Below are 27,733 nucleotides of genomic sequence, written 5' to 3' on the forward strand. Positions count from 1 at the left end.
TGTATGTATGTATGTGTAATGATCACTGCTGCAGCAGCCTTAGTTCTATGGGTAGATTACCCTAGCTTACTACATTTGGGAGGTGGAAGGAGAAGAGACAGGCACTCCTGGAGAATTTTCCTTGCAAATCCCGATCCAGACAAGGAATCAAGCTTACAGTGATTTGTAAAAGTTTTTACAGAGGACCAAGTTGCAGCTTCTAGAACACTTCTTGAATCCAACTATTTTTAAAAATCCATAAATGAAACTATGGCCCTGGTAGAGTAGGCATTGACCTTTCCTGGAATAGTTATGTTGCACTAATTTTAACAAAAGGTAATAGCCTTAGACAACCATTTGGAAATAGTCAGTTTGGACACAGGTTGTCCCTTCTTCTTACCTTCACAAGAAATAAGCAATTGATCCAAAGATTTGAATGATTTAGATATGTCAAACTAGTACCTGAGTTGTCTGTGGGCATCCACTTCTTCATTTTGTTGTTCAGGAAGGAAAATTAGGATGAGGGATAGTTTCGCTTAAAATATAGTTCTCAAAGAAATCCTGTCCCTGTGGAAAATGAGAATGTCTTGACTAACTATAACAGGTTTTCTTGGAGGCCTGTTATGCAAAACTCCTTTCAAATACATTTTGACATGAGAACACATTGAAAGGAGGATCCATGTGCAGACATACTTACATGGCGGATAAATAAACCTTGATAGAGGAATAAGAAAGGCCAAGGGATAGTAACTCACACAAATATTGTAAAACCAGGGAGCAACTACCCTGAATGGGTGCTAGTTATGTTGTTGGCACCAACTAGCAAACCTTTTTAATTTGAAACAGGCAAACAACCAGCTGGTAAACGTAAACTGTTCCACCAAACAAGCAAAAATAGCAGCAAAGAAAAATATGGTAGCAGTTGTACGAAGTATAGCTCCAGACCACATAAAATAAACCAAGAACTTTAATTATTTGGTAAGTGCTTTCACCACTGTCCGTGGCTTCTTTAGACCATATACAAATATAAAAACACACACCTCATTAAATAGGTGCCAAAAAGGAATTAAGACCCTATCATCCAGGCAGTCAGCTAAAGTTGACTGGTATTTGGGGTGTATTAAACATCCCTGTTCTTGTGTGAGTAGATCCAGTCTGTGAGTAAGCTTGTGGCAATTGCTCCTGGCCATTTCCAAAAGAAGGAAAAACCACAATTGCCTGAGCCAGAAGGGAGTGACCAGAATGATTTTGGGGGATTCCTTCTGAATCTTCAGAAGTACCCTGAATCAGTGGAAAGTGTTAAAAAGCATACAAGAATATTCTTGTACAATCTCTCTTCCAGGCCTTCTTGCATAGAGTCCTGGAGCACTATCAAAACACCTGATTGTTCAGAGAGGATACAAAGAGATCTACCTGAGGAAGTCCCCCACAGATAGATCAAATCTTGGAAGACCCCCGATCTAGTTTCTCTTCACAAGGGTGTGGCCTTCTCCTTCTCAGCTTGTCTGCCACACAATTTTATTTTTATGGCATGTAGGATGGCTGTAGAGGGAGATTGTGCTGTGAAGCTGCATCCCAAGCTAACTTGGCTAGTCTATGGAGGGGGTCTGACCTGGTTCCCCTTGCTTGTTGATTTACCACATGATTGTGGCATTGTCTGTAACAGCTTGAAGAGGTCTTGGGGACGGAAGATTAATCAGAGAGTTGAGTGCCTTTGATCAGGGCAAGTATCTCTTATATTTATATACTTGTGTCTGTCCCTGGTGTCTCACAACCTTGCAATTTTATACCTGCTAACACTACTCCCCAAGCAAAGTTTGAGGAGTCTGTGGTGGCTGACTGCTTTGGAACAAGGAGGGAGAAGGGTAGACTTGGACTTAGGGATATCTGTTGTCTCCACCAAGTGATTTATCTTCTAACAAATTCCAGAACTGCGATCTAAAAAGACAAGGGATGATGGTGTTGGGGCCAAAGAGACTTCAGATACTATTGTGTCTTTCTCATCGAGAGTCTTACCAAGGGTACCATGAGAATCACAGAAGCCACAAGATCCAAAATTTTGAAGTATTCCTTCGCAGTGACTGACATCTGAGTGGAAACCCTAGAAATAGATCTAGATCTATTTTGTCCTGTGGAAGAAAAGTTCTTTGAACTATTGTATCTAGCTGACATCCCAGAAATACAATCCTGTGAGAAGGAGTCAAGAAAGACTTTTGAATGTTGTCTTGTAATCCCAGCTTGTGTAAGAGATCTTTCACCCAAGAGAGGGATTCCTGACACTTTGAAAAAAACTCTGTAAAAACAAGCTAGTCACCTAAATATGGAAAAATCTGGATACCCTGTAGCCTGTAATGGGTTATAACTGGAGGTAGACACTTTGTGAACACTCTCGGTGCAGTAGATAGTTCAAAGAGTAAGGCAGAGAACTGATAATGTGATCCAGACTAAAAAAAAAATGGATGAATAGGTATGTGAAGATAAACATCTTGAATTTGGACACTATCACAAACAGGTTTAGGAAAGAAAGAAAGATCCAGAACTGGTCTCTAATCATTTTCTTTATTTGCCACGATAAACATCCATGAATAAAACCCCTTTCCCACCTGGGAAGGGGGAAGTGGTTCTATTAGTCACTGGGACAGCATGTGATGGACAGGTGGAAACAAAAAAGTCTGGAATGGAGGATGAAGAATTACCCTTTTCCATCTATAACATTGTTCAATGATCCTCAGAACCTACTTGTCTGATATTTTCTTTTGCTAAAGAGGTAAGTGCAGATTCAGGCCTTCTGGAAGAAAAAGGTTCTGCCTGGGGGTCTCTTAAATTGTCATTCTGACTTATTGGACTGTCATTGGTTTTAGAAGTTTCCAGAATTCTTCTTCAAATCACCCTTGCCATTGCTTCTTAAATGTCTGTTTACCTACATTTTGTTGAGACTGTTTATTTTGTTTCTTATCAAAACTGGATGAGTAGTGATGAGTAGTTAGAGAACCGCTTGCAAAATATGAAAAAGGAGGGCTGAAGATCTTAGAGATTCCCTGAATCAGCTTACCCCTTTTGTCACACGTCACACTTTTTGATCACCTCAGCAATCAATAGACCAAAAACTAAATCTCTGTTCAAAGGAAATTTTTAAATCTAATTTTTACCATCATCTAGGAGGTTCTGAGAATGCAGCAAACTTCTTCAAAACAACAACAGTGGCCATGGCCCTTGAAGAATTATCAACAGGGTCATACACACTGTATACAATGAGAACTGACTTGAAGAATAGAAGAAAATAAATCATTTAAAACAGATTTTTCTCACAAGAAGGAACTGCAGAGAAAACATTGCTCGTACTTTTACAATTAGTCAGTGCAAACCTCAACATAATGAGTCTGACAATTCAAAATTCTGAAAATCAAAGTTGCAGAAGCATACACTTTTTCCCTTATTTGTCAATAAAATTTATACATCCTATCCTCCTTTTAGTGGCAGCTGGATGACAGTCAGGAAAACTGCAAGCAGTAACGCACACATCCTCCAAAGCTGACAGAACTGTAGGAACTGGCGCAGGTTCTGGAAATTGCTTCTGTAACAGCTCATAGTATTCTCTTAGAGGCCGAGAATACTCTGTGTTCTCCCACTGATAGCACTGGCACATTCCAGAAATCATCTCAGAGAAAGAGAACCCCCCCCCCCTACAGAAGAGTCAGAAACTGATATCTTCTCTGAGTCTGAATCAGAAATCTGAGGAGAAAACCCTGTATGTCCCTTCATTATCCTGTCCAGATTCAGAATCTTGAGGTATCCCCCTTTCTTTTACCAGAAACTACTTTACAAAAAGGATCAAAAGCACAAATTAAACCCTGAGCCAGACCCAGTAAACTATTCCTTTCTAAAGAAATATGAGGAGGAGTAGATACACGTTTAGTTTTTTTGTTTCCTTTTAACAGGAGAAATGGAACCAACAGTTTTATTAATAACAGCAGCAGCTTCCCAGGGTTGGGCACACAATTATCTCAAAACAGGGAAGCCTTCCCTGTTCCCTCTCCCAGCCCCAACCGACAAGAGTGGTTCTACCTTGCCCACGGAGCATACTCCAACAGCTGCAGATGATGTGGCTATAGGTGTTCCAGGGTAAAAGATGAGTGTTCTGAGGTATAATTAATGGCTAAAGCAGAGTCATTTGTCGGCTGGAACTACTAGCCTAATGTGATGGCAGAAGCTGTTTGCCTAACTTTTTCTTTTCATGGCTGGAAGAAGGACTGACCATGGGACCGACAGACTGTTCCATGGTCAAGCCAAAAATGGTGACTCTTGGGGAAAACAAGCAGCAAATGCCAGTAAAAACAAAGAACAAAAAAAAAACTTTTTTTCATAAACAAACAGTAAAAGACACTTTAAAACTGTTTGCAAGCCCCAGTAAGTAAAATAAACAGAAATTCTCCACAGAAAAAATGCTTTTCAGTTACTTCAAACAACTTTTAAAGTGACAGGAAAAAAGAACGCTCCCGTTTAAAAGTACAGCCCAGTCTCATGACAGTCCATTAAAACACAAACTCCTAGCTTTAAAATATATTTTCCTTAAATGGAAAGTATCCATAATGAACAAAACCATTAAATTGAAAGTGTTTTCCCCAAAGGGAACTTATCTGCCCAACAAAGGAACAGCACAAGCTGACCATCAATCCTTGAAAGCCTGAGATGAGTGTACTCTTCAGCAGTGGTAAAGCTCTGAAGGGCTTTGTGCCCAAACATGTCTTTTAGTCATCTCAGCTTGAGCTGCCTGACAGCTTAGGTGAGAAGGTGCCCTGAAATTTTGGAAGCTGAATGGCTGTTATATGCTTCGGAGGATATGACCCATACAGCTAAGACTACTGCACCAGTGATCAAAATTATTAACATCTGTAGTTCAGTCATGCTGTATACATATGTTAAGGTCTTTTAGCTTCTCAGCAGCCACTGGCACTTGGAAAACAATTTGCTTACTCCAAACCTCTGTTCAACAAATCTTCCTTACAGTAATGTATAAATGCCCTAATCAGTGTATCAACTATAAATATTAAGCAGCCAAGTTTGCAGTGATCTTGCAGATCATGCTTTGCAGAGCTAGTAGCATTCTAGCTATAGTCTTGTAGGTGCTTTATGCAATATGCAAGGATTTAAAATATGCTCTGGAGTCACTTATGATCTAATTCTAATACTCCACCTCTTTTACTATATATATATATATTCATGATATTTGCTGACAACTAAAGACTATGGTTTACATCTCACTGATTTGAGCGTGACATGTTTCAGCATGATTTAATGCTGTTTATTGGTCTACATACCTAAAATAACAGTACTATAAACTTATTGACTAGAATTTAAGAGCAGAGTTGTAGGGTGTGTCACGTAAACATTTTTGAGTGTAGGTGCTGCAGTGACCAGCTGTTTAAGGATTTGCATTTCTTTCTCTTGTCCCATTAAACAGAAATATGTTGCTTACTGACTGGTACATCTGACAAATTAGGGATGAATTTGTAAAGTTACTGCATCATACCCAGGAAATGCATAAGAGATTATTTATAAGGCTTTTGCATATTTACTGCTTCCATGTTAACAGTATCATGTTAAAGCTCTTCCAAAGCAAATCATAGGTCATATACTTAAGAGAAGTCACTGAGATATGGCATTTTCCTTACTTTTGTATTAAGACTTTTTACCTCAGTCTAGCCATTATCCTATGTAGATATAAGTCATTGTCCTGCTGTGTATCATCCTGGACAAAAACATCACTACTGATGTTGACTTCGGCATCTAGGTCTTTCACTATACCTGTTACAGCTCTCTCAAATGTTTAATGGAGCCAGGGAGGTTAGTAACCTCAAAAAGATGAAACTTAATGTGCACATGTTGGAACTAACATCATCTAGCTTAAAGGAATATTGTTGTGTTCAGCAGTGCTTACTCAGTTTAGTTAGTTTATGTGTTGAATGCAACAGTCACTAATGTTACACTTCTAAAAATTGTAATAAAAATATAAAGTATTTGACTGCCACTGGAAATAGTTGTTTATATTTGGGTGGCTAAATCTATCTGCACATGTACTGTACACATCATTAATGCTTTGGTTGCATTACCTTGTGTTACAGCGGGAGGTAGTAGTTACGAATCATGTGCTAATAGTGGCACAAACAGATTCAGTCACCTGAGAATAAACATGTTCTCACTGTGCTGTTTAAGTTCTTTATTTTTATTGTACTGAATATGAATCCAAGAGATGCACACACTTTCAGGAGTGCTAGTTCCCTTAAAGGGATAGAGCTTCTAAGGATTGTGTTTTTTTTTTCTCCTGATAACATCTCTTGATTTAATGTGATCACTGAACAGATGTGCAGTAAGACAGTGTGTAGATGTTCAAGGTGCTCTTTACTTTCTGTGAAATAAAAGGGTGATCTAGCCCTACTGGAGTGATGTTTGTCAGAATCAAGTGAGGTGTTTCAGATATTACTGTTACTCAAGGGGGTCACATGAGCCACTAATGGTGTATCGCTTATAGAGGTTTGATTGTCATTCACCAGACTGGTAATACATTGGTGAGGGTACTTGCAGCTATTTCATGTCATAACTAATCTTGTAAATTAACAAGAATTGAAAAGAAAGCTGATCAGATACTTCTACATGTTGAAGGTCTGGCTGCCAAAATGTTGGTACTTTGGATGGAGGGAGTAAACGTTATGTAAAGCCAGAGTAAAACAAAAGCAATAGTCTGTTAAGTCAAAAATGTGGAGGCTGGAAGAAAAATTAAGTGACAAGAAGAAGAAAAAAATATATAATTTACGCTTTGTGTAAAGCAGTTTTTGGAGAAGCAGGCAGACTTAGAGTGCCACTCTTGATGTGAAGATAAAATAATTATTAGTTTAAGGGAAGGAGTGGAAGGGAAGGATTCAGTACAGCTTGTCAAGAGCTCGGTATATTAGATAACTGAAGTCTTAGACTGGATAGACAAGCAAATAGAGTCCGCAAGGTTAGAAGAATTCCTGCAAATGAAGACCACCCCGGCATTTGTTAGTTAAATGCCATAGTTTTAGGATTATGGATTGCTTGGTTAGAACAATGCTGTTGAGGTGGGGGGTGCATATTGTAGGCTGTAACATTAAAATTGTGAAAGATTATGTACCACAGTTTTATAAAAAGAGGAAAAGATGAATTCTTGCCAGTTGGTTCATCAGGAAGATGGGGGCAGTGATATATCTTGTATATCCAGCTGGGTCTACTACATTTGATCGACAGACCATTTGATCGACACTTATTTGGTCAAAAGTTCATTTAATCGAAAACCAGTATTCAAGGCATAAAACTGGGATTTTTCCCCCTCCCCAATGTTGTGCGACCCTAGAGTTGATATATATATATAGTTAGGGGGGGTGTGGGAGACGAAGCCCCCCACCTATTTTTGTTTAAGAGAAGAAAATAACACAAAAAGTACACATTTTAAAAGTGTGAGGTGCTATGCCCCCCACACCCACCCTAACTAAATATAACAACTCCAGGGTCACATGATATTGGGGAGGGGGACAAATCCATGTTAATTGCCTTGAATACTGGTTTTCGATCAAATGAACTTTCGACCAAATGAGTGTCGATCAAATGTAGTAGACCCATCCAGCTACACTGAAGATGATTTGGGGAGACAGGGTCCTATGAGCTAAGGATCCAGGGGAAGCTGTGCATGTTTATCATGATATTTTAAAGGGACCATGGCAGTGGTGGTTACAGTGGAATATGGAAGGACCCGCAAATAGCAGCAACATTGTTACCTTAGAGAGTAAAATAGAGTTTAAGAGTGGAATCCTCAGAGCAAAGCATTGTGAGGTGGATGGAGCTATGGGGTGGTGATATGGAATGAAGAACACACCCTAGCAGGAACACTGAGGAGGACCCCAATCTGTCAGGAAAAGAGAAGGCTGGGGTCATAAAATGGGGGAGGGGGATAAGGGAAGCAGAAGGATACCAGAACCTATTGAGGAGGAAGGAAGAATCATTAGAGAATTATTATCTGTTAAAGACAGGTCCCTGAGGATACCTGAGTGGGAGATGTAGACAGTGAAGAAGAGGAGATGGATGAGGAAGCAGAAAGGGGCTATTAAATGAAAAGGCTTAGAATGAATCAGTGGTAGCAGCAGAGGAGCACGGGCAATGCAGGACTGTGGACTGATGGAAAACCGAGTGAGCTGTTGGTTGTGATGGGCAGAGCATGGCAGAGGAAGACATATGAGTAGATGAAGGTAAAAAAGGATGGATGAGAGCTGGGGAGTTGGGAGCATGAACTCATTACAACCTAATAACTCCCTCAGGTGCTTCTCCATTTACATCCTACTACCACCTTTAGGCATCTAATATTATTGGTTCATATTTACATTACTAATTTCAAAGCCATGCCACATACAAACTATTGAAAGATTTCAATTTAAAGCATCTTTATGTATATTGTAATGTTTTTTATATTTCTCTAAATACTTAAACAGCCAAGCGACAGAAGTGCTTAGCCTCATATGAAAGCTCACACAGGGATAAACAAAATGCATCTGACAGTATGTGTGCAGTTTGGATCGTTACTGAGATGTTAAGTTGTTTACAAATACAACAAAATTAGTATTTACTTTGTTCATTGTGAATTTTAACATCTAGATTAAGGCCTAAAATGTTATGAATGCTACCAGTAGAAAGAGGGGTTTGTTATAAACAGTTTGCCATTTACACTTCTTTAGCATCCTTTATGGTTCCAGAGATATGAACATTTGTTTGAAATGTAAGACATAACTTTATTTTGTCAAAAAGCTCAAGATTCATCCATTGGAAGTGAAGAACACAAACTTTCACAGCTTCATTGCAGGGAATGAGTTGCTATGCTTATTTTTGGTATTTTTTCCTTTCTTTCTTTTTGCCATTTTATATCAACAGCTGTGTGTATATATGTGTGTGTGTGTGTGTGTGTGTGTGTGTGTGTGTGTGTGTGTGTGTGTGTGTATGTTTGTGTGTCAATCTTCTGGTTTTGTAGTGACGTCATGAGGTACCTATGCTGACAACAAAACAACAACCGTTGACGAGGTAGACTGAGCATAGTAATTGCAGAGAAAGAAGTAAAACTGCAGGACTCATTGGAAGTTGTAGTTATGACAAGTAACTGTTACACCAAAGGGGTAGATGTGTGTATGAAGTGAGACTGAGATGTAGACAGCTCCAGAAGTATGTACATTCAAACTTATGTTCTGATTATTGGTTTATTAATACAGCTAAGTGAAATTGTATTGAAAGTCAAGAAAATTATTGAGAAATGTGAAGTTTATGAGGCTTCTACCTTTATTTTTCTCTGTTTTTTTTTTGTCCTCATAAAGCTGTAGAGAGGTCACTATTGCCATTTTGGATATAAAGTTAAACGTGTACAGGATGAAGACATCTGTCTAAATAGCTGATAACACTGACAGTTTTTTGAGGCATCTATCCTTTTTGAAACTAGTATTTAGGGATTTAGGGATATATTGATTAGTATGATTTAGAGTAAATGAGAAGGTTAGTAACAAGACCAGGGATGCTGGATCGGTTCAAAGTCTGTTTAGACATTATGCTTTCCTGGAGCTGCCCTGGAAAGAAAAGCTAAGAGTGAACAAACCTAGGATGATGCATATGAATATGGGGTTAGAGTGGTTAGTTTAGTTCTGTGTGAGGAAAAAGGGTGACATAAGAGCGAATAGAGCTACTGAAATCTTAGGAAAAAATGAAGATGAAGAGAAACATGGTGGGACATAGGGCTGCAAGTTCACTACAACTATCATGTCTTAGATGGGAATGTGCGAATGACATCCAGGGCTGCTAAGAACGTGAGCCTTGGATGGGCAGGTTACCTGGCTCAAGGGATCTTGAGCCCTAGCCCCAGATGTGTGGCAGGAGGATGTAAGGGGGACCGTGGTGAATATGGGGTAAATAATTCTACTGAGAGAGATGGTGTTGGCACAGTAAGCTAGGAAAGAGATAGAGATGGCATTTACTCAAGAGTTAAAGGTAAGAGGGAAGGAAACTTCACAATTTGGGAAGGTGGGTTATGTAAGGTCAGAAGGTCAGGGCTGAGCTATGAGAAAGAAGGGAGGAAGGCAGAGGCAGGCATTTCAGTAAGGGGCAAGGAGAAAAGCAGAATGAAAAGCCAGAATGTGATGAGTTGGTTAGACAACATAAAAGGGAAGGAGGAGGAGGAATAGTTCTGACTTCATTTTGTGCACCAAGTAATGTTGATCATCAGGTTGTCATGGCATGAACTGAGGAAAATGGACAGAATTATTGTATGAGGGAATTTTAATGTGATAATTGATGTGAAAAGGAATGTATTACATGGTGAAGTCAGGTTCCATAAGAGACTCCTGGGAGAGTTACGAAAAGGGTACGGAAGGGTTTGTTTTGGACTATAAATGGATTGTGTATGGGATGAGGAAGCAGGGATATACATTTACTATGCATGCTCAGCAACAGGTTAGTAAGCTGGATAGATTACTGGTTGATAGGGGGACTCTAGTTGAGGCATTATGTGTTATTTGCTTGGAGTTAAGTATATGAAATCATACATTGAGAAAAATTAGGCCAGCTGAGAAAGAGGAAGACAGTAGAACTTGGAGGTGGAATCCAGCCTGCTGCAGAAAGGAGGGACATATGATGAATGCAGGATTTGTTAAGGCAAGTTATAGTAGAGAATAAAGTAGAAGAGATGAAAGTAGTAGTGGGAAAATTTGACAGTATTAAAGCTGTTTGGAAATGTTTGTTTATGGAGATGCAGGATAAAATTCAAAGAGATAAGGAATTAAGAATAAAGTGAGTGGAAAAATTATTGGAGGGGAATTTAGGAGCCGAGAATGATTTTGGGAGGGAGGAGAAGGAAAGAGAATATTAATTCTGGACCAGAGTTATCTGGGAGGTGGAGAAGGTGATGGGTTAAGTGGGAGACAATTAAGTTACTGATGTGGGCAATAAAGGAGCAAAGGAAAGGAATGTAGATTAATAATTCCATAGAAGATGAGGAAGTAGAGACAGAGATGTGAATGAGGAGATTAGAGATAATTTAGACATTACAATGTTGATTTATAAAATGTGATTAGTCGGGAACAGTGGGTTTTGCATGATTTCTGGGACAAAACTTTGACTATAAAAGATAGGTAGAATGTAAACAAAATTATAGGAAAGTGACTGAATCTATAAAATATTTGAAAGTAGGGAAAGTGGGGGTGGGGAGATGTTGGCTTTCCTATAAACATTTGTAAGACAACAGGATTTGAGGTGAGACAGACATTGTTATGATTTTTAATGGAAGAAGCAATTATAATATTAGTATAAAACCCAAAAAGAGAATAGGAGAGATGTGAAGATTTACAGACCAATATCTTTGTATACGTAGATGCAAAGTTATTACCAGGGGCATTAATATCCAGGTTGGAGATACTGTTGCCTAAGTTATTTGTTAGACAGCAGCAGGTTTTGTGAAAGGTTCAGCATCGACAGATCACTGGAGGACATTGATAAATTTTGTAGATTGGGCAAATAAGAAGGAGCAAGTAAGGCAGCAATAGTACTTATGGATATACAAAAAGCTTTTGATAGTATATCTTAGGATTTTTTGTTTAAGAATTTTAGAACAGTTAGTAGTGGTGGATAGGTGGATGGGATGTCTTAGTTTTTATAAGTGTTCATGGGTGAGATTATAAATTAATGGTGATTTAACTGAAGTGGCAGAATGGCTAAGGGGAACACATCAGTGATGTCCTTTATTCCCATGTCTTTTTATTTCTGTCATGGAATTCTTAGTACAAAGAGTTAGAATGGCTTTAAGAAAAGATGCAAATGGTTGAATCAATTAAGTATGAAATCTATCTGTTTGCAGATGACTGTATGCTCATACTTGAATGTGCAGATGAAGAGTTGCTGAAGGTATTATGAGTTTTTACAGATTGGGTAGGGAAGCAGGACAAGCTTTTCATCCTGAGAAATCACTGGTTATGAGACTGGGGATGGGAAGATTTAGGTCTACCAATGGTGTCAGGATTGCAGAAGTATGTTGGATTGATGATATATGAAATGTGCAGGACATTAGAGAAAGAAAAAAAGTTGGGACAGATGTCGGTCTTGTTGGTGAGGAATGCTAGGTCTCTGAGGGGGAGATAGATTTAGTTTTGTACATTTATTCTATTTCATGTGATGTACTTAACTAGGCATGTGCAAATACGTTGGCAACAATGGATAGCTGGGTACATTCAGAAAGCACGTGATAGGCCTATCTGGAAAGGGTGCATGGGTAGAAATAATGAGGATAGGTTGAAAGAAGGAAGACTGCTAAGGAACTGGAGATGATGAATTTGGGATGCATAATCTAGCTGTTATTGTGCTGTAGTTTGTAATGGGTCAAGATGAGATAAACAGCAAGTGGAATTTATGTGGATAAAAAGGGTAAGGGAGAGCAATGGGGGTATGAATGTGTGACTATGGTTATAGTGAGAGTACAGAAGCATTTAGGGGAAACACTACAGATGGAGAATTTTGAAGCTAGAAGGTAGAGTATATGGTTCAATCCTGGATTTTTCCAAGTCTTTTGGGTTTCTAATACCATGATGGGAGGAACCCATTCTGAAGTTAAAGTATGACTAAAGTTCATGAAATTAGTATTCTTTCAGTCTTTGATGTTAGTCAAAAATGCTCTTTGCAGCACCCACAATCTGCCCAGACTAGACTCCTTCTGCAATCCATATGGCATTACATGCATCTGTAGCACATCTAAATACAACTGTAAATTCTTTTTTATTAGACTCATTGCTCCTACTACTATTGGAACTGTCTGGGTATGCTTCTTTCACATTGCCCTCATTTCTGCCTACAAATCCTGATATTTTATGACTTTGTGTCCCTCTGTATGTGAGACACTGTAATCAATGGGTGTAGAAATTTCAGTGATCGATGATACCTTTATCTTATTTTCATGGACTACTACATCTGGTTTTCTTGCATCTATTTTTTTAACTGTTGGTAATGGGTGATCCCGTGTGCTAAAAACGTCATCATTCTCTATAATGCTTTGCGGATCATGTTTCCAATGATTCTTAACTACTTCAAAATTGTAATATTTGCACAATCCCCAAATGAAATAGTCTTGACACATTATTATGCCTTTCAGTATATAGGATCTCTGCAATTAGTGTATCACACCCAACAACAAGATGTTCCACAGTTTCCAGTTCTGTTTTACAGAACATGCATTTGTCTGTTTCTCCTACATATTCAATGGAGTTTGTAAACCAATGTGTATGCAGTCCACTATCCTGGGCTGCCAATATTAACCTTTCCGTTGTTAACCAGGTTGGTGTCTCTTCGGGATGTGCATATAGGTAATTTTTACTCAGGGCTAAATCTTTGTATAACGATGTTAATACCTTTAGCCAGAAGTAAGTTACTGCATCTGGGCCTGGGGGGTTCTAAATAGGAGCTTTTCTTAATTTTGTTTCAATTTCTCTGGTTGTTACTACATTCCCATTTCATATCCTGCACATTTGAACTTTTTACTGTTTCTTTTGCCTCTTCTATCCATTCAGCATCTTTGTTATGTTTCACAGGGTCTTCACAGATATTTCTCCAAAATCTGTCGATGTCTTCTTTTTTGGTGGTGTTTCATTTCCTTTTGCTTCATTTCACAATTCCCTAGAAAAGTTTTGGGTCATCAATGAATTGCTTACATTGTACTTTTCTTTTAAATTTATCTGCATATCTTCTAAGTTTTTATGCATGCGTTCATATCTTTAGTTTATTATTTGCAATAGTGTATGATAATTCCTGGTCTGTTCTAATACTGCATGCTGCTTTTAACATGTCTATCTTTCTAAGTATTTTTGCTGATCTGTTCCCTCTACTATACTCTTCTAACAGTGACACTTCTTGTCTTAATTGCGTTATAGTTTTCTCTATTCGATACTTCCATGATGGCATTTGATTTCATCACTTCCTTCCCCTTATTGCCCTGTATTTTTGTGGTTAGACTTTATCTGTTATTAATTTAGCTGCACAGTAGTATATCCTATTTACTTCTGTTATATCACATGAATTTCTGTTAATAGTCTTGATTACTGTGTTCATTTGTTTTATCAGACTTCTAACATTTTCGATCTTATTGACTATCTGTAATCTATTTCTTTCACTGATCTTAATATGTCTATCCATCTCAATTAAAACAAGCAACTCTTCCCTTAAATCATTTTCTTCTAAATTGAGGGCACATTATTTTTCTCTGTTTCTGCAGGCATTCTACAGAAACTTCCAGATTATCTTCCTGTCACATATTCTCTGCAGCTACATCCTGCTTCATATGGGAACTCACTGACATATCACTCCACGACACTGACTGCGCAGACTTGCCACTGTTTCTAGCTCCTTCCCTTGCTGTGTAACTCCAAATGAGCTTTTGTACTGGTTTCCTACTGAAGGCTCCAGAGTATGTATTGATTGTTCTGTTGTTTTTAGCTTCAGGCTTCAAGAAACTGGAACTGTTTGGCAATGCTGTTCTGGTTTGCCTAGATAGAAGTATCTGAGCAGGCGAGCCAAGTATATAGTCACAAGGTATGTTTCTGAGATTAAGTTCAAAAAGACATCGGTATTATCACACTTTGACTTCGCTAGTAATTGCTTTGCACTCTGTACTGCACATTCAGCTAGTCCATTTGACTGTGTGTATTCTGGACTAGGGTCTATATTATATGAACAAAGTTCATAATTTTGAATGCCCTAAAGAACGAAAATGCCAGACCTCAAAGTGCTTCTTGTGGGATCACAGTACAGTGAAGGTCAGAATATTTGCGCTTTCCTCACTGTAGTGCGATCTCGGAGTTGGTATATATATTTAGCTGGAGGTGTGGGTGGCACAGTCCCCCCCACAATAACGAGTTAGAAGTCCAGCATTTTCACTCTTTAGAGCATTCAATATTATGAACATTCATTCATATAATATAGACCCTTTGGACTACTAGTAACATGTACGAAGTCCTATTCTTTTGCAAATTTCTGAAACAACTGACTGGTAAACTGGGTACCATTGTCAGAAACAACTTTGTGTGGACTACCATGGACTGAGAAATTACGTTTCACCTTGATGATAACAGCAGTGGAAGTTAAGTTAGGTAGTGAATTGATCTCGAACTAGTTCGAATAAGAGTCTACCAACACTAAGTAATACTGATTGTTCCACTCAAATATATCAGTGGCTACAGTTGATCAAGGTAGTTCAGGAACTTGACTTAGCTGAAGTGGTTATTTTTGTAAATGCTGTTTAGTGCTATTGCATGCTGAACAAGAAGATAGTACTTTAGCATTTTGCTAGAGAAGGCCAAAATACTAGTCTTCTTGTCCTTCTTTTGGTAGATTTGATACTGGATGACTGTGATGCAAAATCTGGATATATTCACATTGCAAGGAAGTAGGAACAACAATTTTAGGACCTTTGAAAATAATGCCATCTTCCATCAACATCTCACCTCTGAAAGAAAAATAAGTTTGAACTTCAGGTGGTACACTAGATTGCTTTGACGGCCATCCAACATTCATGTAGTGGTTGAGCTTTTCCAAAATTGGATCAGTCTTTGTATGATCTCTCAGCTCATTAAGTCTCATGGTAGAAAAATTGTGCACTTCCATGACATCAAAGTCAAAATTCTCTGCATTAAGCTGTTCCATTGTATTTCTGGGTGATCTGGATAAGGTATCAGTCAGATAAAAAAGTCTGCCTTTTGTATAGACCATTTTGAAGTTGTACGTTTGCAACAACATTCATGTAGTGGTTGAGCTTTTCCAAAATTGGATCAGTCTTTGTATGATCTCTCAGCTCATTAAGTCTCATGGTAGAAAAACTGTGCACTTCCATGACATCAAAGTCAAAATTCTCTGCATTAAGCTGTTCCATTGTATTTCTGGGTGATCTGGATAAGGTATCAGTGAGATAAAAAAGTCTGCCTTTTGCATAGGCCATTTTGAAGTTGTACGTTTGCAATTTGAGCATCATTCTTTGTAATCTTGCTGGAGCTGAATGCATAGGCTTCTTTAGAATAGTGACTAGAGGTTGGTGATCAGTTTCAATCTGAATATCTCAACCATAAATGTAATCATGAAACTTTGAACATGCAAATTCTATTGCCAAAAGTTCCTTCTCAATTTGAGTATATTGTTTTTCAGTTTGGGTAAGAGTTCTGGATGCATAGGCTACTGGTCTGCCTTCTTGAAGAATAACTGAACCAAGACCAAATTTTGAAGCATCACAGGAAAGTGTTACTGGTTTATTGACATCATAGTATCTTAATGTAGATGGGGTGGCAATTTTCTGCTTAAGGTCTTCAAATTCTCTCTGGTGCTGTTCCAACCAGGACCATGTAACACTTTTGCACATCAGCTCTCTCAAAGGTGCTGTCAACTCACTAAAGTCTGGTATAAACTTGCCTTAATAGTTGACCATACCAGGAAAACATTGCATAGCTTGAAGATTATCCGGTGCTGGCATTTCAAGAACGGCTGCTTGCTTGGATGGGTCTGGTCGCAACCAGTGCTATTAAATAAATGACCTACATATGTAACTTCTGGTAGTCTGAATTTGCACTTCAGAGGATTGAGCTTCAAGTTCACTTCAAGTGCTCTGTCTAGAACTTTCTTAAGGTTTCTGTCATGCTCTGCTTCACCACTGCCTCCAACAAATAAATCATGTACTATTATGGCACAAGGATAACCCAAAAATATTTGCTTCACTGCACACTGAAAGACTTCACTTGCAGAATTTATTCCAAATGGCATCCTGAGGAATCTATATCTTCCAAATGGGGTACTGAAAGTAATCAGTAGTGAAGATTTGCAATCAAGCATCACGTGCCAAAATGAACTTTTTGCTTCCAAGACAGAAAAAACAGTGCCATTCGGTATTAGAGCTGCGACTCTTTTGACTCTATGCATAGGATGACGTGGTCTTTTTAATGCAGTGTTCAAGTCTCTTGGGTCAATGTATATTCTGATTTTATCTGAGCCTTTTTTGTGGGCTGCTACCATAGATGACACCCATTCAGTTGGTTCCATAACTGGACAAATTACACCTTGCTGCACCATTTTATCCAACTGAGCTTTGACTTTATCCTGCATAGCTATTGGAACTTTTCTTGCTGGTCTGACCACTGGACTGACCTCTGGGTCTAACTTCATAGAATACACAACAGGAAGTTTGCCTAGCTTGTCATCGAAAACAACAGCATACTCTGATAAAATAGTATCACTGAATCTGGAACTGGGATATGTGCTTACATGATGGACTTCTTTGGTTAAAGAAAGCAGATTCATTCTCAAGCTGCCTCTGAGACCCAATAACGATTGCATAGGTCTTTGGACTACATAGCATAGTAAGCTGTAGCAGTTCCTAGCCAAATAACATGAAAGCACTACTGAGCCTTTGGTTTGAATTTCTTCACCTCCATAAGGAACAAGTTCCACACAACTGGCCACATTAAGTTGCTCACCAGCTCTCATCTTAGCAAATGTGTCTGCTGACATAACATTACACTTTGAACCAGGGTCTACTTTGAGATCGGTGGATTTACCATTGATTTGGACAGTACAAAACACTTCATTCTTTGCCAACAAATTTACTGCATCAACCTTTTCACTAATTACTGATACACCATCTATGTAGAAAGTAGAGCTTTAGCTCTCTATATGATCAACTTGCTTTTTTAAGTGATCCTTTTTTATAACTGTGTGAGGTTTACTTGATTTGCAAAACTTTTGAAAATGGTTTCATTTTTTACACTTGTGGCATTGCTGACCAAATACTAAGCATTTTTCTCTTTTAGACTCATGACTGGCACCACAATTGCGACAGTTAACAATACTGGGTTTTGCTGATTCACCCTTGTACTGCACTGAACATGTTCTTTTCACTGAACTAGTCTTAGAACTTGCTGGAAAACTATGGGTTTTACCTGACACACTTGCAGGAGTTACAGCTGTCATGTGCTTAGGCCTGCTTCTACTAGCCATGTGTTGCATGCTGTCTACATTTGCTCTGGAGCCTGTTGAAACCATGCTCTTATCACTTACAAGCATACTTGTGTGACTTTCTGTAACTTCATGGATCTGACAAATCTCAATAGCTTTGCTCAGCATTAAATCACTGTCATGAAGCAAAATCTTTCTCACTGCAGCACTACTAATACCACACACAAGCCTGCCCTTTATCAACTCATTTTTATTTATTTATTTATTTTATTTGACACTTTTGGCATTGCTGACCAAATGCTAAGCATTTTTCTCTATTTTACACTTGTGGCATTGCTGTCCAAATGCTAAGCATAACTCATCTTTTAAGTCACCAGACCTACAAGTTTTAGCTTTGTTTCTCAGGTCAGTAATATAAACTGCAAAAGTTTCTCCTGATTTTTGATCTCTTCTGTAAAACAAATGCCTCTTTAATTTAACATTTGTCTGGGGGTTACACATGTCCCTAAATCTGAGCTCTAAACACTCGGGGTCTTCCCTTGATTTAGCCTGTGCAACAATTTGATAGTTTTGCCCTTCTCCTTCATCTACTGTTGGTGCATACACAAATGAACACTCTCTTTCAATGGCCTCTGACCCAGCTAAATTTAGCAAAATGAATGCCCTCTTTCATGCATCTTTGTCAGAATAAGCTGCTTGGATAAAAATATCGTACTCTTGCTCAAACAGTCTCTAATTCTCGGCAATATTCTGATCAAATACAAGTGGTGATAGTTTTTGAAATCCATCTGCCACGCCAACAAATTACAGTAAAACACAATGCAACCCAAGTCCACTGGTAACTACATGAACATGCACACTTATACATATGCCAGAAATTTATGCCAGTATTTGTAACTATGCCCAATAGCACAACAAGCATCTGAATAACTGCACTTTGGGAAATAATTCTCTTGGACACAAGAATACTCTTGAAATCAATGTACTAAAAGAAATCACCTCTTATCAGTGTAAGAAACATTTCAAAATAACTGCACTGTGTGTATAAACTGGGCAGAAAAAGTTCAGAATAAAAAACATTTCGAAGTGATTGTACTTTGCGAATAAACAGTACACAGCACACTGAAACTTTCCCAAAATGGCTGTACTTTGCTAAATAACTCTTTACAGTGCAAGAAACACTCTGTAATAGTGGCACTCTGCAAACGGACACACCCAACACAAGAAACATTTTGAAATGGCTGTATTTTGACTGGACTTTATGAAATAGTTGCATTTTGCACACAAATAAACACTTTGGAATAAATGCAGAGTAATAAGCACACACTGTAAGCACTCTTTTACACTTTGAGATACTTTGAATAACTCTAGTTATTCCCTAAATAGCTTCAATTAATGCAAAATAGTAGTGTATGCCAAAATGCAGTACTTTGCCAAAAAATTCAGTCTCCTTGCTTTATTTATGCTTAATGTGTCCTTTTTGCCCTTTATTATATTAGTTTTGCTCATTTAATCTTTTTTCATGCCCATTATACTTTTCTTGTGCTTATTTTACTCTAAACATGCTCCTTTTACTTTACACATGCTCGTTTTGCAATTCTGAGTTAATTCCAAACCCCTTATGTGCTTCTCTGATAATTGTTTTATCAAATATCTTAATTTTAAACATTTTGTTTAATTAACAAACTTTTTTTATGCCTCTCGCTTGCTTAATAATGTGTTCTGTGCCCTTGTAATGCTCTGTTTTATCTTTTTTAATAAATAGTTTCTGCAAGTTTTCATTACCTTTGGTTCATTTCTGGCCCTTTTTTATACTCACTTCAGTTAGTTTACCTTCATTGTTAACTCTGTACCTTGTAGCTCTGAATAGCAGTGTCTGGAATCCTGGTTTTGGCACCATGTCGCTCGTCTGGTCAGGATAAAACAGACAAACATTCATGGGTTCTGTTCAAGCAGCTTTATTAGGTTCAAACACATCAGGATTGAGGCTTAATAACTTTAACTTAGATAAATTTATAAACAACTACCTATTACACTCACACATGCTCACTGTCTGGCTGCACTCTCAAAATGGCACTGAAGCTAGCATGTGCTTGCTATTTATATGCACATGCTGTCCTTGAAATGCTTCTTAAAGGTACAACACACACACACTATTCTACAGGAGGTATGGTAGCAGGCAAGGATAGTGTATGCTGATTTTTTAAGATAGATATACCAGATTCTTGACTGCCTGGTTACTTTGAAACAGGTTATGGAACTTGACAATGTCAGTGGGATGAGAGACATGAGTTGCAATTAATGACAGGGGAGTTAACGCGGCAAATATTGAAATCATGGAAAGGTGTTTGGCATTTGCATTAAAATATGGAGAGGGCTCATTGCTGGATGATGTGGGGGTGTATGTGAGGACTGGGGAATGGTTAAAGAAAAACTGATGGATTTAGAAGGCAGGGGATGGAGACAGTCAGTGTTTGGTGCAGCTAAAGCATAACAGTAATTTCATATAGTATGTGCTGGAGAGAGAGACACATCAACCCAAGAGATATATGAAGTAGGTTTTCTATAGATATCTCTTATTTTATGTGGCTGTGCTAATATTTGTTGGGGAAGGGAAAGAGGAAAGGGAATTACTTCACAGAGGATTTAAAGTGGATATGGGAGATAAAGTGAGATTTCTTTGTTTTTGTGATTGAGTTGAAAAAGAATGTATGGCTAATGTAATATATTTCTGTATGTTTCTTCCTGTGTATTAGTGCTATGGTAGAATGATGTGGTATTGTTAAGAAATGTGATGGTTACTCCACCTTCAGAAACTGGAATGAACTGGTTGGGTGAATTGGTCACAAGCTCTAACAAGATATATACCAGGTACAATATGGCATGCACTTCATTATTTATTTTGTGGAGGAAAGAGATATGGTAGAATTGAAAAAAGAAAGAAAAAAATATGTATACTTTTATTTTTAATCTTGCAAACATGTATTTATTGATTCAAAATTGCCAGGTTGGTTGAATTTTTCCTTAAGTTTGCTAATTTTCAATATCCAAAAGGCATGCTGTCCAGAAACATGCAGTTTGGAGGTCCTATACTTTATGGAAGTGAGGCCCATACTAGTAGTCCAAATATCCTTCCTATACACCAGAGTTAGGTTTAGAATGCAAGGGATGTGTGAAGTCTGCCCTTGTGCTGCCAGACCTGCTCTGAGGAAGAAGCCAGGTGCGTTTGTAGTGAGCTAATTGCCTAAGGTATTGATAGATGAATTATATTAACAAAATGCTGGGCAACACTGCACTAGCCAAATTTTCCAAAAGTGAGAAGACTGTAATACAGCATTACAAAGTTTTCTTTTTTTGACTAAAAACAACAATAAAGCTTGGGCTGTGTTTTACCGTGTGTGAATGCATTAATGTAACAATATGACAGCTTCTAAGTACAGTGGATGTGATTCATCAGCTATTACACAATGACTGGCCATTAACATTCAAAATGAGTACAATGATTGGTCAGCCCAATCAACACGCCCGTTGTAAATTGTGCATATGCCAATGGATAAAAGTCTGGTTGCCTGGACTTTCTCCTTTTAAAATATGCTACAGAAATTCTACTTTTCTTTTAATTAAAAAAAATTACAAAGACTGGAGACTTCAAAGAATGAGACAGACAAGACACAGAAAAATACAAAGATAATCAGGTGCGTTATGCAAAACTAGAGAAATGTACCTGATTATCCTTATATTTTCTGTCCTGTCTTTCCCATATGTTTGAAGTCTCCTGATTTCATTTTTTAATTAAAACAAACAAAAAGCAACAGAGATCTTCCTTTCTCCATTGCTTCCTTTACAGCACTGATGTACTGCATAAGTGTGGGAACATAAGTCCTATACACATTCTCAGTACATCAAGAAAGCCCCAGAATACTGGGGACAAATGTGGAAGAGCAACATGGTGCCATTATACAAGGACATTATTTAAGAAAAGTAATTTTTTTCTTAAATAATCTCATTAATATAATAGCAATAACCTATGGTTGGGTGTGGGTAATGCTAATTTACCCACAGTTGGCTTTGTTTGAAACCACACCAACCGTGGGTAAATCAGCATTACCCACACCCAGCCGTAGTATTGTTATGGTCCCATAAATAAGCATAACCCATATTTATGATTTACATATGCCTAGTGGTTATACCTAAATGGTGCAGTCAGTACACAACTGGGTCATACCTACTTAACTGTCCTGATTTTGACTCAAATTTGCTCTGCCCCCCTTAATCCCTCCTAAAACTGGTGATTTTTGTAGAAAAGGTGATAAATTCCACTTAATAAATAATGATAATAATTAGACAATTAGAATTATGGATTTATTTTACTTAAGAAATTATATTAATTCACATTCTCTTACTCTTGAAATCAATGTACTAAAAGAAATCACCTCTTATCAGTGTAAGAAACATTTCAAAATAACTGCACTGTGTGTATAAACTGGGCAGAAAAAGTTCAGAATAAAAAACATTTCGAAGTGATTGTACTTTGCGAATAAACAGTACGCAGCACACTGAAACTTTCCCAAAATGGCTGTACTTTGCTAAATAACTCTTTACAGTGCAAGAAACACTCTGTAATAGTGGCACTCTGCAAACGGACACACCCAACACAAGAAACATTTTGAAATGGCTGTATTTTGACTGGACTTTATGAAATAGTTGCATTTTGCACACAAATAAACACTTTGGAATAAATGCAGAGTAATAAGCACACACTGTAAGCACTCTTATACACTTTGAGATACTTTGAATAACTCTAGTTATTCCCTAAATAGCTTCAATTAATGCAAAATAGTAGTTTATGCCAAAATGCAGTACTTTGCCAAAAAAATTCAGTCTCCTTGCTTTATTTATGCTTAATGTGTCCTTTTTGCCCTTTATTATATTAGTTTTGCTCATTTAATCTTTTTTCATGCCCATTATACTTTTCTTGTGCTTATTTTACTCTAAACATGCTCCTTTTACTTTACACATGCTCGTTTTGCAATTCCGAGTTAATTCCAAACCCCTTATGTGCTTCTCTGATAATTGTTTTATCAAATATCTTAATTTTAAACATTTTGTTTAATTAACAAACTTTTTTTATGCCTCTCGCTTGCTTAATAATGTGTTCTGTGCCCTTGTAATGCTCTGTTTTATCTTTTTTAATAAATAGTTTCTGCAAGTTTTCATTACCTTTGGTTCATTTCTGGCCCTTTTTTATACTCACTTCAGTTAGTTTACCTTCATTGTTAACTCTGTACCTTGTAGCTCTGAATAGCAGTGTCTGGAATCCTGGTTTTGGCACCATGTCGCTCGTCTGGTCAGGATAAAACAGACAAACATTCATGGGTTCTGTTCAAGCAGCTTTATTAGGTTCAAACACATCAGGATTGAGGCTTAACAACTTTAACTTAGATAAATTTATAAACAGACTAGCTATTACACTCACACATGCTCACTGTCTGGCTGCACTCTCACAATGGCACTGAAGCTAGCATGTGCTTGCTATTTATATGCACGTGCTGTCCTTGAAATGTTTCTTAAAGGTACAACACAAACACACTATTCTACAGGAGGTATGGTAGCAGGCAAGGATAGTGTATGCTGATTTTTTAAGATAGATATACCAGATTCTTGACTGCCTGGTTACTTTGAAACAGGTTATGGAACTTGACAATGTCAGTGGGATGAGAGACATGAGTTGCAATTAATGACAGGGGAGTTAACGCGGCAAATATTGAAATCATGGAAAGGTGTTTGGCATTTGCATTAAAATATGGAGAGGGCTCATTGCTGGATGATGTGGGGGTGTATGTGAGGACTGGGGAATGGTTAAAGAAAAACTGATGGATTTAGAAGGCAGGGGATGGAGACAGTCAGTGTTTGGTGCAGCTAAAGCATAACAGTAATTTCATATAGTATGTGCTGGAGAGAGAGACACATCAACCCAAGAGATATATGAAGTAGGTTTTCTATAGATATCTCTTATTTTATGTGGCTGTGCTAATATTTGTTGGGGAAGGGAAAGAGGAAAGGGAATTACTTCACAGAGGATTTAAAGTGGATATGGGAGATAAAGTGAGATTTCTTTGTTTTTGTGATTGAGTTGAAAAAGAATGTATGGCTAATGTAATATATTTCTGTATGTTTCTTCCTGTGTATTAGTGCTATGGTAGAATGATGTGGTATTGTTAAGAAATGTGATGGTTACTCCACCTTCAGAAACTGGAATGAACTGGTTGGGTGAATTGGTCACAAGCTCTAACAAGATATATACCAGGTACAATATGGCATGCACTTCATTATTTATTTTGTGGAGGAAAGAGATATGGTAGAATTGAAAAAAGAAAGAAAAAAATATGTATACTTTTATTTTTAATCTTGCAAACATGTATTTATTGATTCAAAATTGCCAGGTTGGTTGAATTTTTCCTTAAGTTTGCTAATTTTCAATATCCAAAAGGCATGCTGTCCAGAAACATGCAGTTTGGAGGTCCTATACTTTATGGAAGTGAGGCCCATACTAGTAGTCCAAATATCCTTCCTATACACCAGAGTTAGGTTTAGAATGCAAGGGATGTGTGAAGTCTGCCCTTGTGCTGCCAGACCTGCTCTGAGGAAGAAGCCAGGTGTGTTTGTAGTGAGCTAATTGCCTAAGGTATTGATAGATGAATTATATTAACAAAATGCTGGGCAACACTGCACTAGCCAAATTTTCCAAAAGTGAGAAGACTGTAATACAGCATTACAAAGTTTTCTTTTTTTGACTAAAAACAACAATAAAGCTTGGGCTGTGTTTTACCGTGTGTGAATGCATTAATGTAACAATATGACAGCTTCTAAGTACAGTGGATGTGATTCATCAGCTATTACACAATGACTGGCCATTAACATTCAAAAATGAGTACAATGATTGGTCAGCCCAATCAACACGCCCGTTGTAAATTGTGCATATGCCAATGGATAAAAGTCTGGTTGCCTGGACTTTCTCCTTTTAAAATATGCTACAGAAATTCTACTTTTCTTTTAATTAAAAAAAATTACAAAGACTGGAGACTTCAAAAGAATGAGACAGACAAGACACAGAAAAATACAAAGATAATCAGGTACGTTATGCAAAACTAGAGAAATGTACCTGATTATCCTTATATTTTTCTGTCCTGTCTTTCCCATATGTTTGAAGTCTCCTGATTTCATTTTTTTAATTAAAAACAAACAAAAAAAGCAACAGAGATCTTCCTTTCTCCATTGCTTCCTTTACACAGCACTGATGTACTGCATAAGTGTGGGAACATAAGTCCTATACACATTCTCAGTACATCAAGAAAGCCCCAGGATACTGGGGACAAATGTGGAAGAGCAGCATGGTGCCACTATACAAGGACATTATTTAAGAAAAGTAATTTTTTTCTTAAATAATCTCATTGTATAATAGCAATAACCTATGGTTGGGTGTGGGTAATGCTAATTTACCCACAGTTGGCTTTGTTTGAAACCACACCAACCGTGGGTAAATCCAGCATTACCCACACCCAGCCGTAGTATTGTTATGGTCCCATAAATAAGCATAACCCATATTTATGATTTACATATGCCTAGTGGTTATACCTAAATGGTGCAGTCAGTACACAACTGGGTCATACCTCGCAACTGTCCCTGATTTTGACTCAAATTTTGCTCTGCCCCCCTTAATCCCTCCTAAAACTGGTGATTTTTGTAGAAAAGGTGATAAATTCCACTTAATAAATAATGATAATAATTAGACAATTAGAATTATGGATTTATTTTACTTAAGAAATTATATTAATTCACATTCTCTTATTCTGTCAACGTCTCAAGTTAACAGTACTACAATTTTAAACTGTCCCTGATTTTTCCTGATTATTTCTAGATATGTCACTGATTCTGTTGAGGTTTATCTTTGGCTGGTTGAAAGCTATGGGGGGGGGGGGGTCATACCTCAGCTTTCAAAAATAGAGAAAGGAGTATTTTTCCCAACATAGTTTGAACTGTGTCAAAATGATAGTGTAACACTGCACAGATTCATCAACTATGATTTAATTTGAATAATTGTTTTTACCTGGCCTTGCCATTTTAGTAACGAACTTCAAATCCCGTCAAGCACTTTAATAAAACAATGGTTGCGGTATTTTTTTTAAGGAACCAGCGCCCCTATCGGACAGTACGAGGTCTCGCAATTAACAGCATAAAGTCGGGATTTTGTAGGCGAGAAAGCCCTAAGCCATCCAGCTCAGCGGAGGTGAGCGGTGCAGTCTGCGGTTCTGGAAAATAGCGGTCAATGGAATCCCTCTCTCCACCTTTCACGAATTAGCCGATGATATAGGAAAAGGTGCATCTGTCTGCATTGCACTTAGCGTGTTTTTCATCGCAGGGTAATTGTAATTAGACAAATCTCTCAAGATGGGGAACAGAGGGATGGAAGAGCTGATCCCGCTTGTGAATAAGATGCAGGATGCATTTTCAGCCATAGGACTGAATGCTGAGCTGGACCTGCCTCAGATCGCAGTGGTGGGAGGGCAGAGCGCTGGGAAAAGCTCTGTCCTAGAAAATTTCGTTGGAAGGTAAGTCCTTTTCTCCCCTCTGCATGTAATTGTCAGTGACAGCGGCGTTGTGTCTTCGAATTTGTTTACACGGCTTGCTATAATTCCATTTTTCTGCGAAGGATTGCTTCTTCGTACTGATTTTACAGCAGACCGATTCGTGTTGCAATTTCCATTACAGTTCATTATGCCTCTCTTCTATTTATAGAAGATGTCATTAAATGTTAATCGATCGTTTCTAGTATTCTAATTCTTATGTTAGCGGTGTGACACCGTTTACAAAATTATCACTGAGTACATCTTGTACTAAACTTATACACATTTTGCTGTTTAAGCATTTATTTCCTGAAAATTTATGAGAAATGGAAACAAATCAAGGGGGACGCATAATGCATACAAGGCACTCCTCTGCTGGAGAGTGTGATGACTGATCACAGGATATTTATCCTTTTGTTTAACCATTTATATGTCAGGGTCACATCCTGTCATTATACTCCACAAGTTAGATCTTAATGTCATCATGTGCTGCTCATTTAACACATACGTATTATTTCTTAAATGCATGACTAAATTATTATAGTATTTTAATTTCAATTTCCGCAAAATAAATTCCGGTATTATAGTGCTTGCTTAGCAGCTGTGCAGTTCTTACGCTGTTGAAGTGTATTACACCTTTACAGCATCTCTTTATTTCAGACAAAGGTGAATATTGTCACTTAGGGTGTTGCCTTCCTTTTATTGCTTTTTAAGAGTCTGGATACAGTAGTATTACTGTTTAAACCACCAGCCGTACAGAAACATTCATCCATTCCCCGGTATATGAATGCAGTTTGCTTCTTTTCATTTGACTGCTGCCATTTTGTGACAGAAGAGACGGTGCAATGATGTTCTTGCCTTGTCCACCTCTGACCTTCCTTTAATTCAGGCAGCTGAACAAGGACATCCTTGACAACTCTGTCCTAGTAATCCCAGGTGAATTGCCTATGTACAAAACCTTTACACTGTGATGGGTGATGAGGAGTAAAAATGAATGCAGATTGTAGGTTCAGTTCCCTTTACACATAAACTGACCCATCTGGTTTCATTTCTGCCTGACCTTGTTGCATATATGGGTCTGCAGTGTACTCAAGAACATTTCTTTTAGTCACTGATGT

The 27,733-nt window shown here is 37.9% G+C and overlaps 2 protein-coding genes across 14 annotated transcripts in view; one reads left to right on the top strand and one right to left on the bottom strand.

Annotated features, from left to right (window-relative positions):
- Window positions 1–27,733, bottom strand: part of CIZ1 (CDKN1A interacting zinc finger protein 1) — a 2,016,138-nt gene that overhangs the window by 1,140,616 nt on the left and 847,789 nt on the right. Inside the window, exon 1 of one of the 3 annotated variants that reach the window (XM_044058879.1) lies at window positions 26,099–26,164. The exons of the other annotated variants lie outside the window; for them this stretch is intronic. The gene's annotated coding sequence lies outside the window, so the exon portion shown is untranslated. Of the gene's footprint in view, window positions 1–26,098; window positions 26,165–27,733 lie in introns of those variants that run through there. 3 annotated transcript variants of the gene reach the window in all.
- The window catches only part of DNM1 (dynamin 1), a 1,092,771-nt gene continuing 1,091,306 nt past the window's right edge, over window positions 26,269–27,733 (top strand). For 9 of the 11 annotated variants that reach the window (XM_044058871.1, XM_044058872.1, XM_044058868.1 and 6 more), the window contains exon 1: window positions 26,270–26,600. In XM_044058871.1, the coding sequence (XP_043914806.1) occupies window positions 26,440–26,600 (161 nt within the window). In that variant the 5' untranslated portion in view covers window positions 26,270–26,439. Of the gene's footprint in view, window positions 26,601–27,733 lie in introns of all 11 variants that reach the window. The other 2 variants (XM_044058867.1, XM_044058862.1) reach the window with 1 other exon arrangement.

Source organism: Protopterus annectens, chromosome 16.part0 (assembly GCF_019279795.1).
Source record: "Protopterus annectens isolate FY-2018-M chromosome 16.part0, PAN1.0, whole genome shotgun sequence".
NCBI classification, from domain to species: Eukaryota; Metazoa; Chordata; order Ceratodontiformes; family Protopteridae; genus Protopterus; species Protopterus annectens.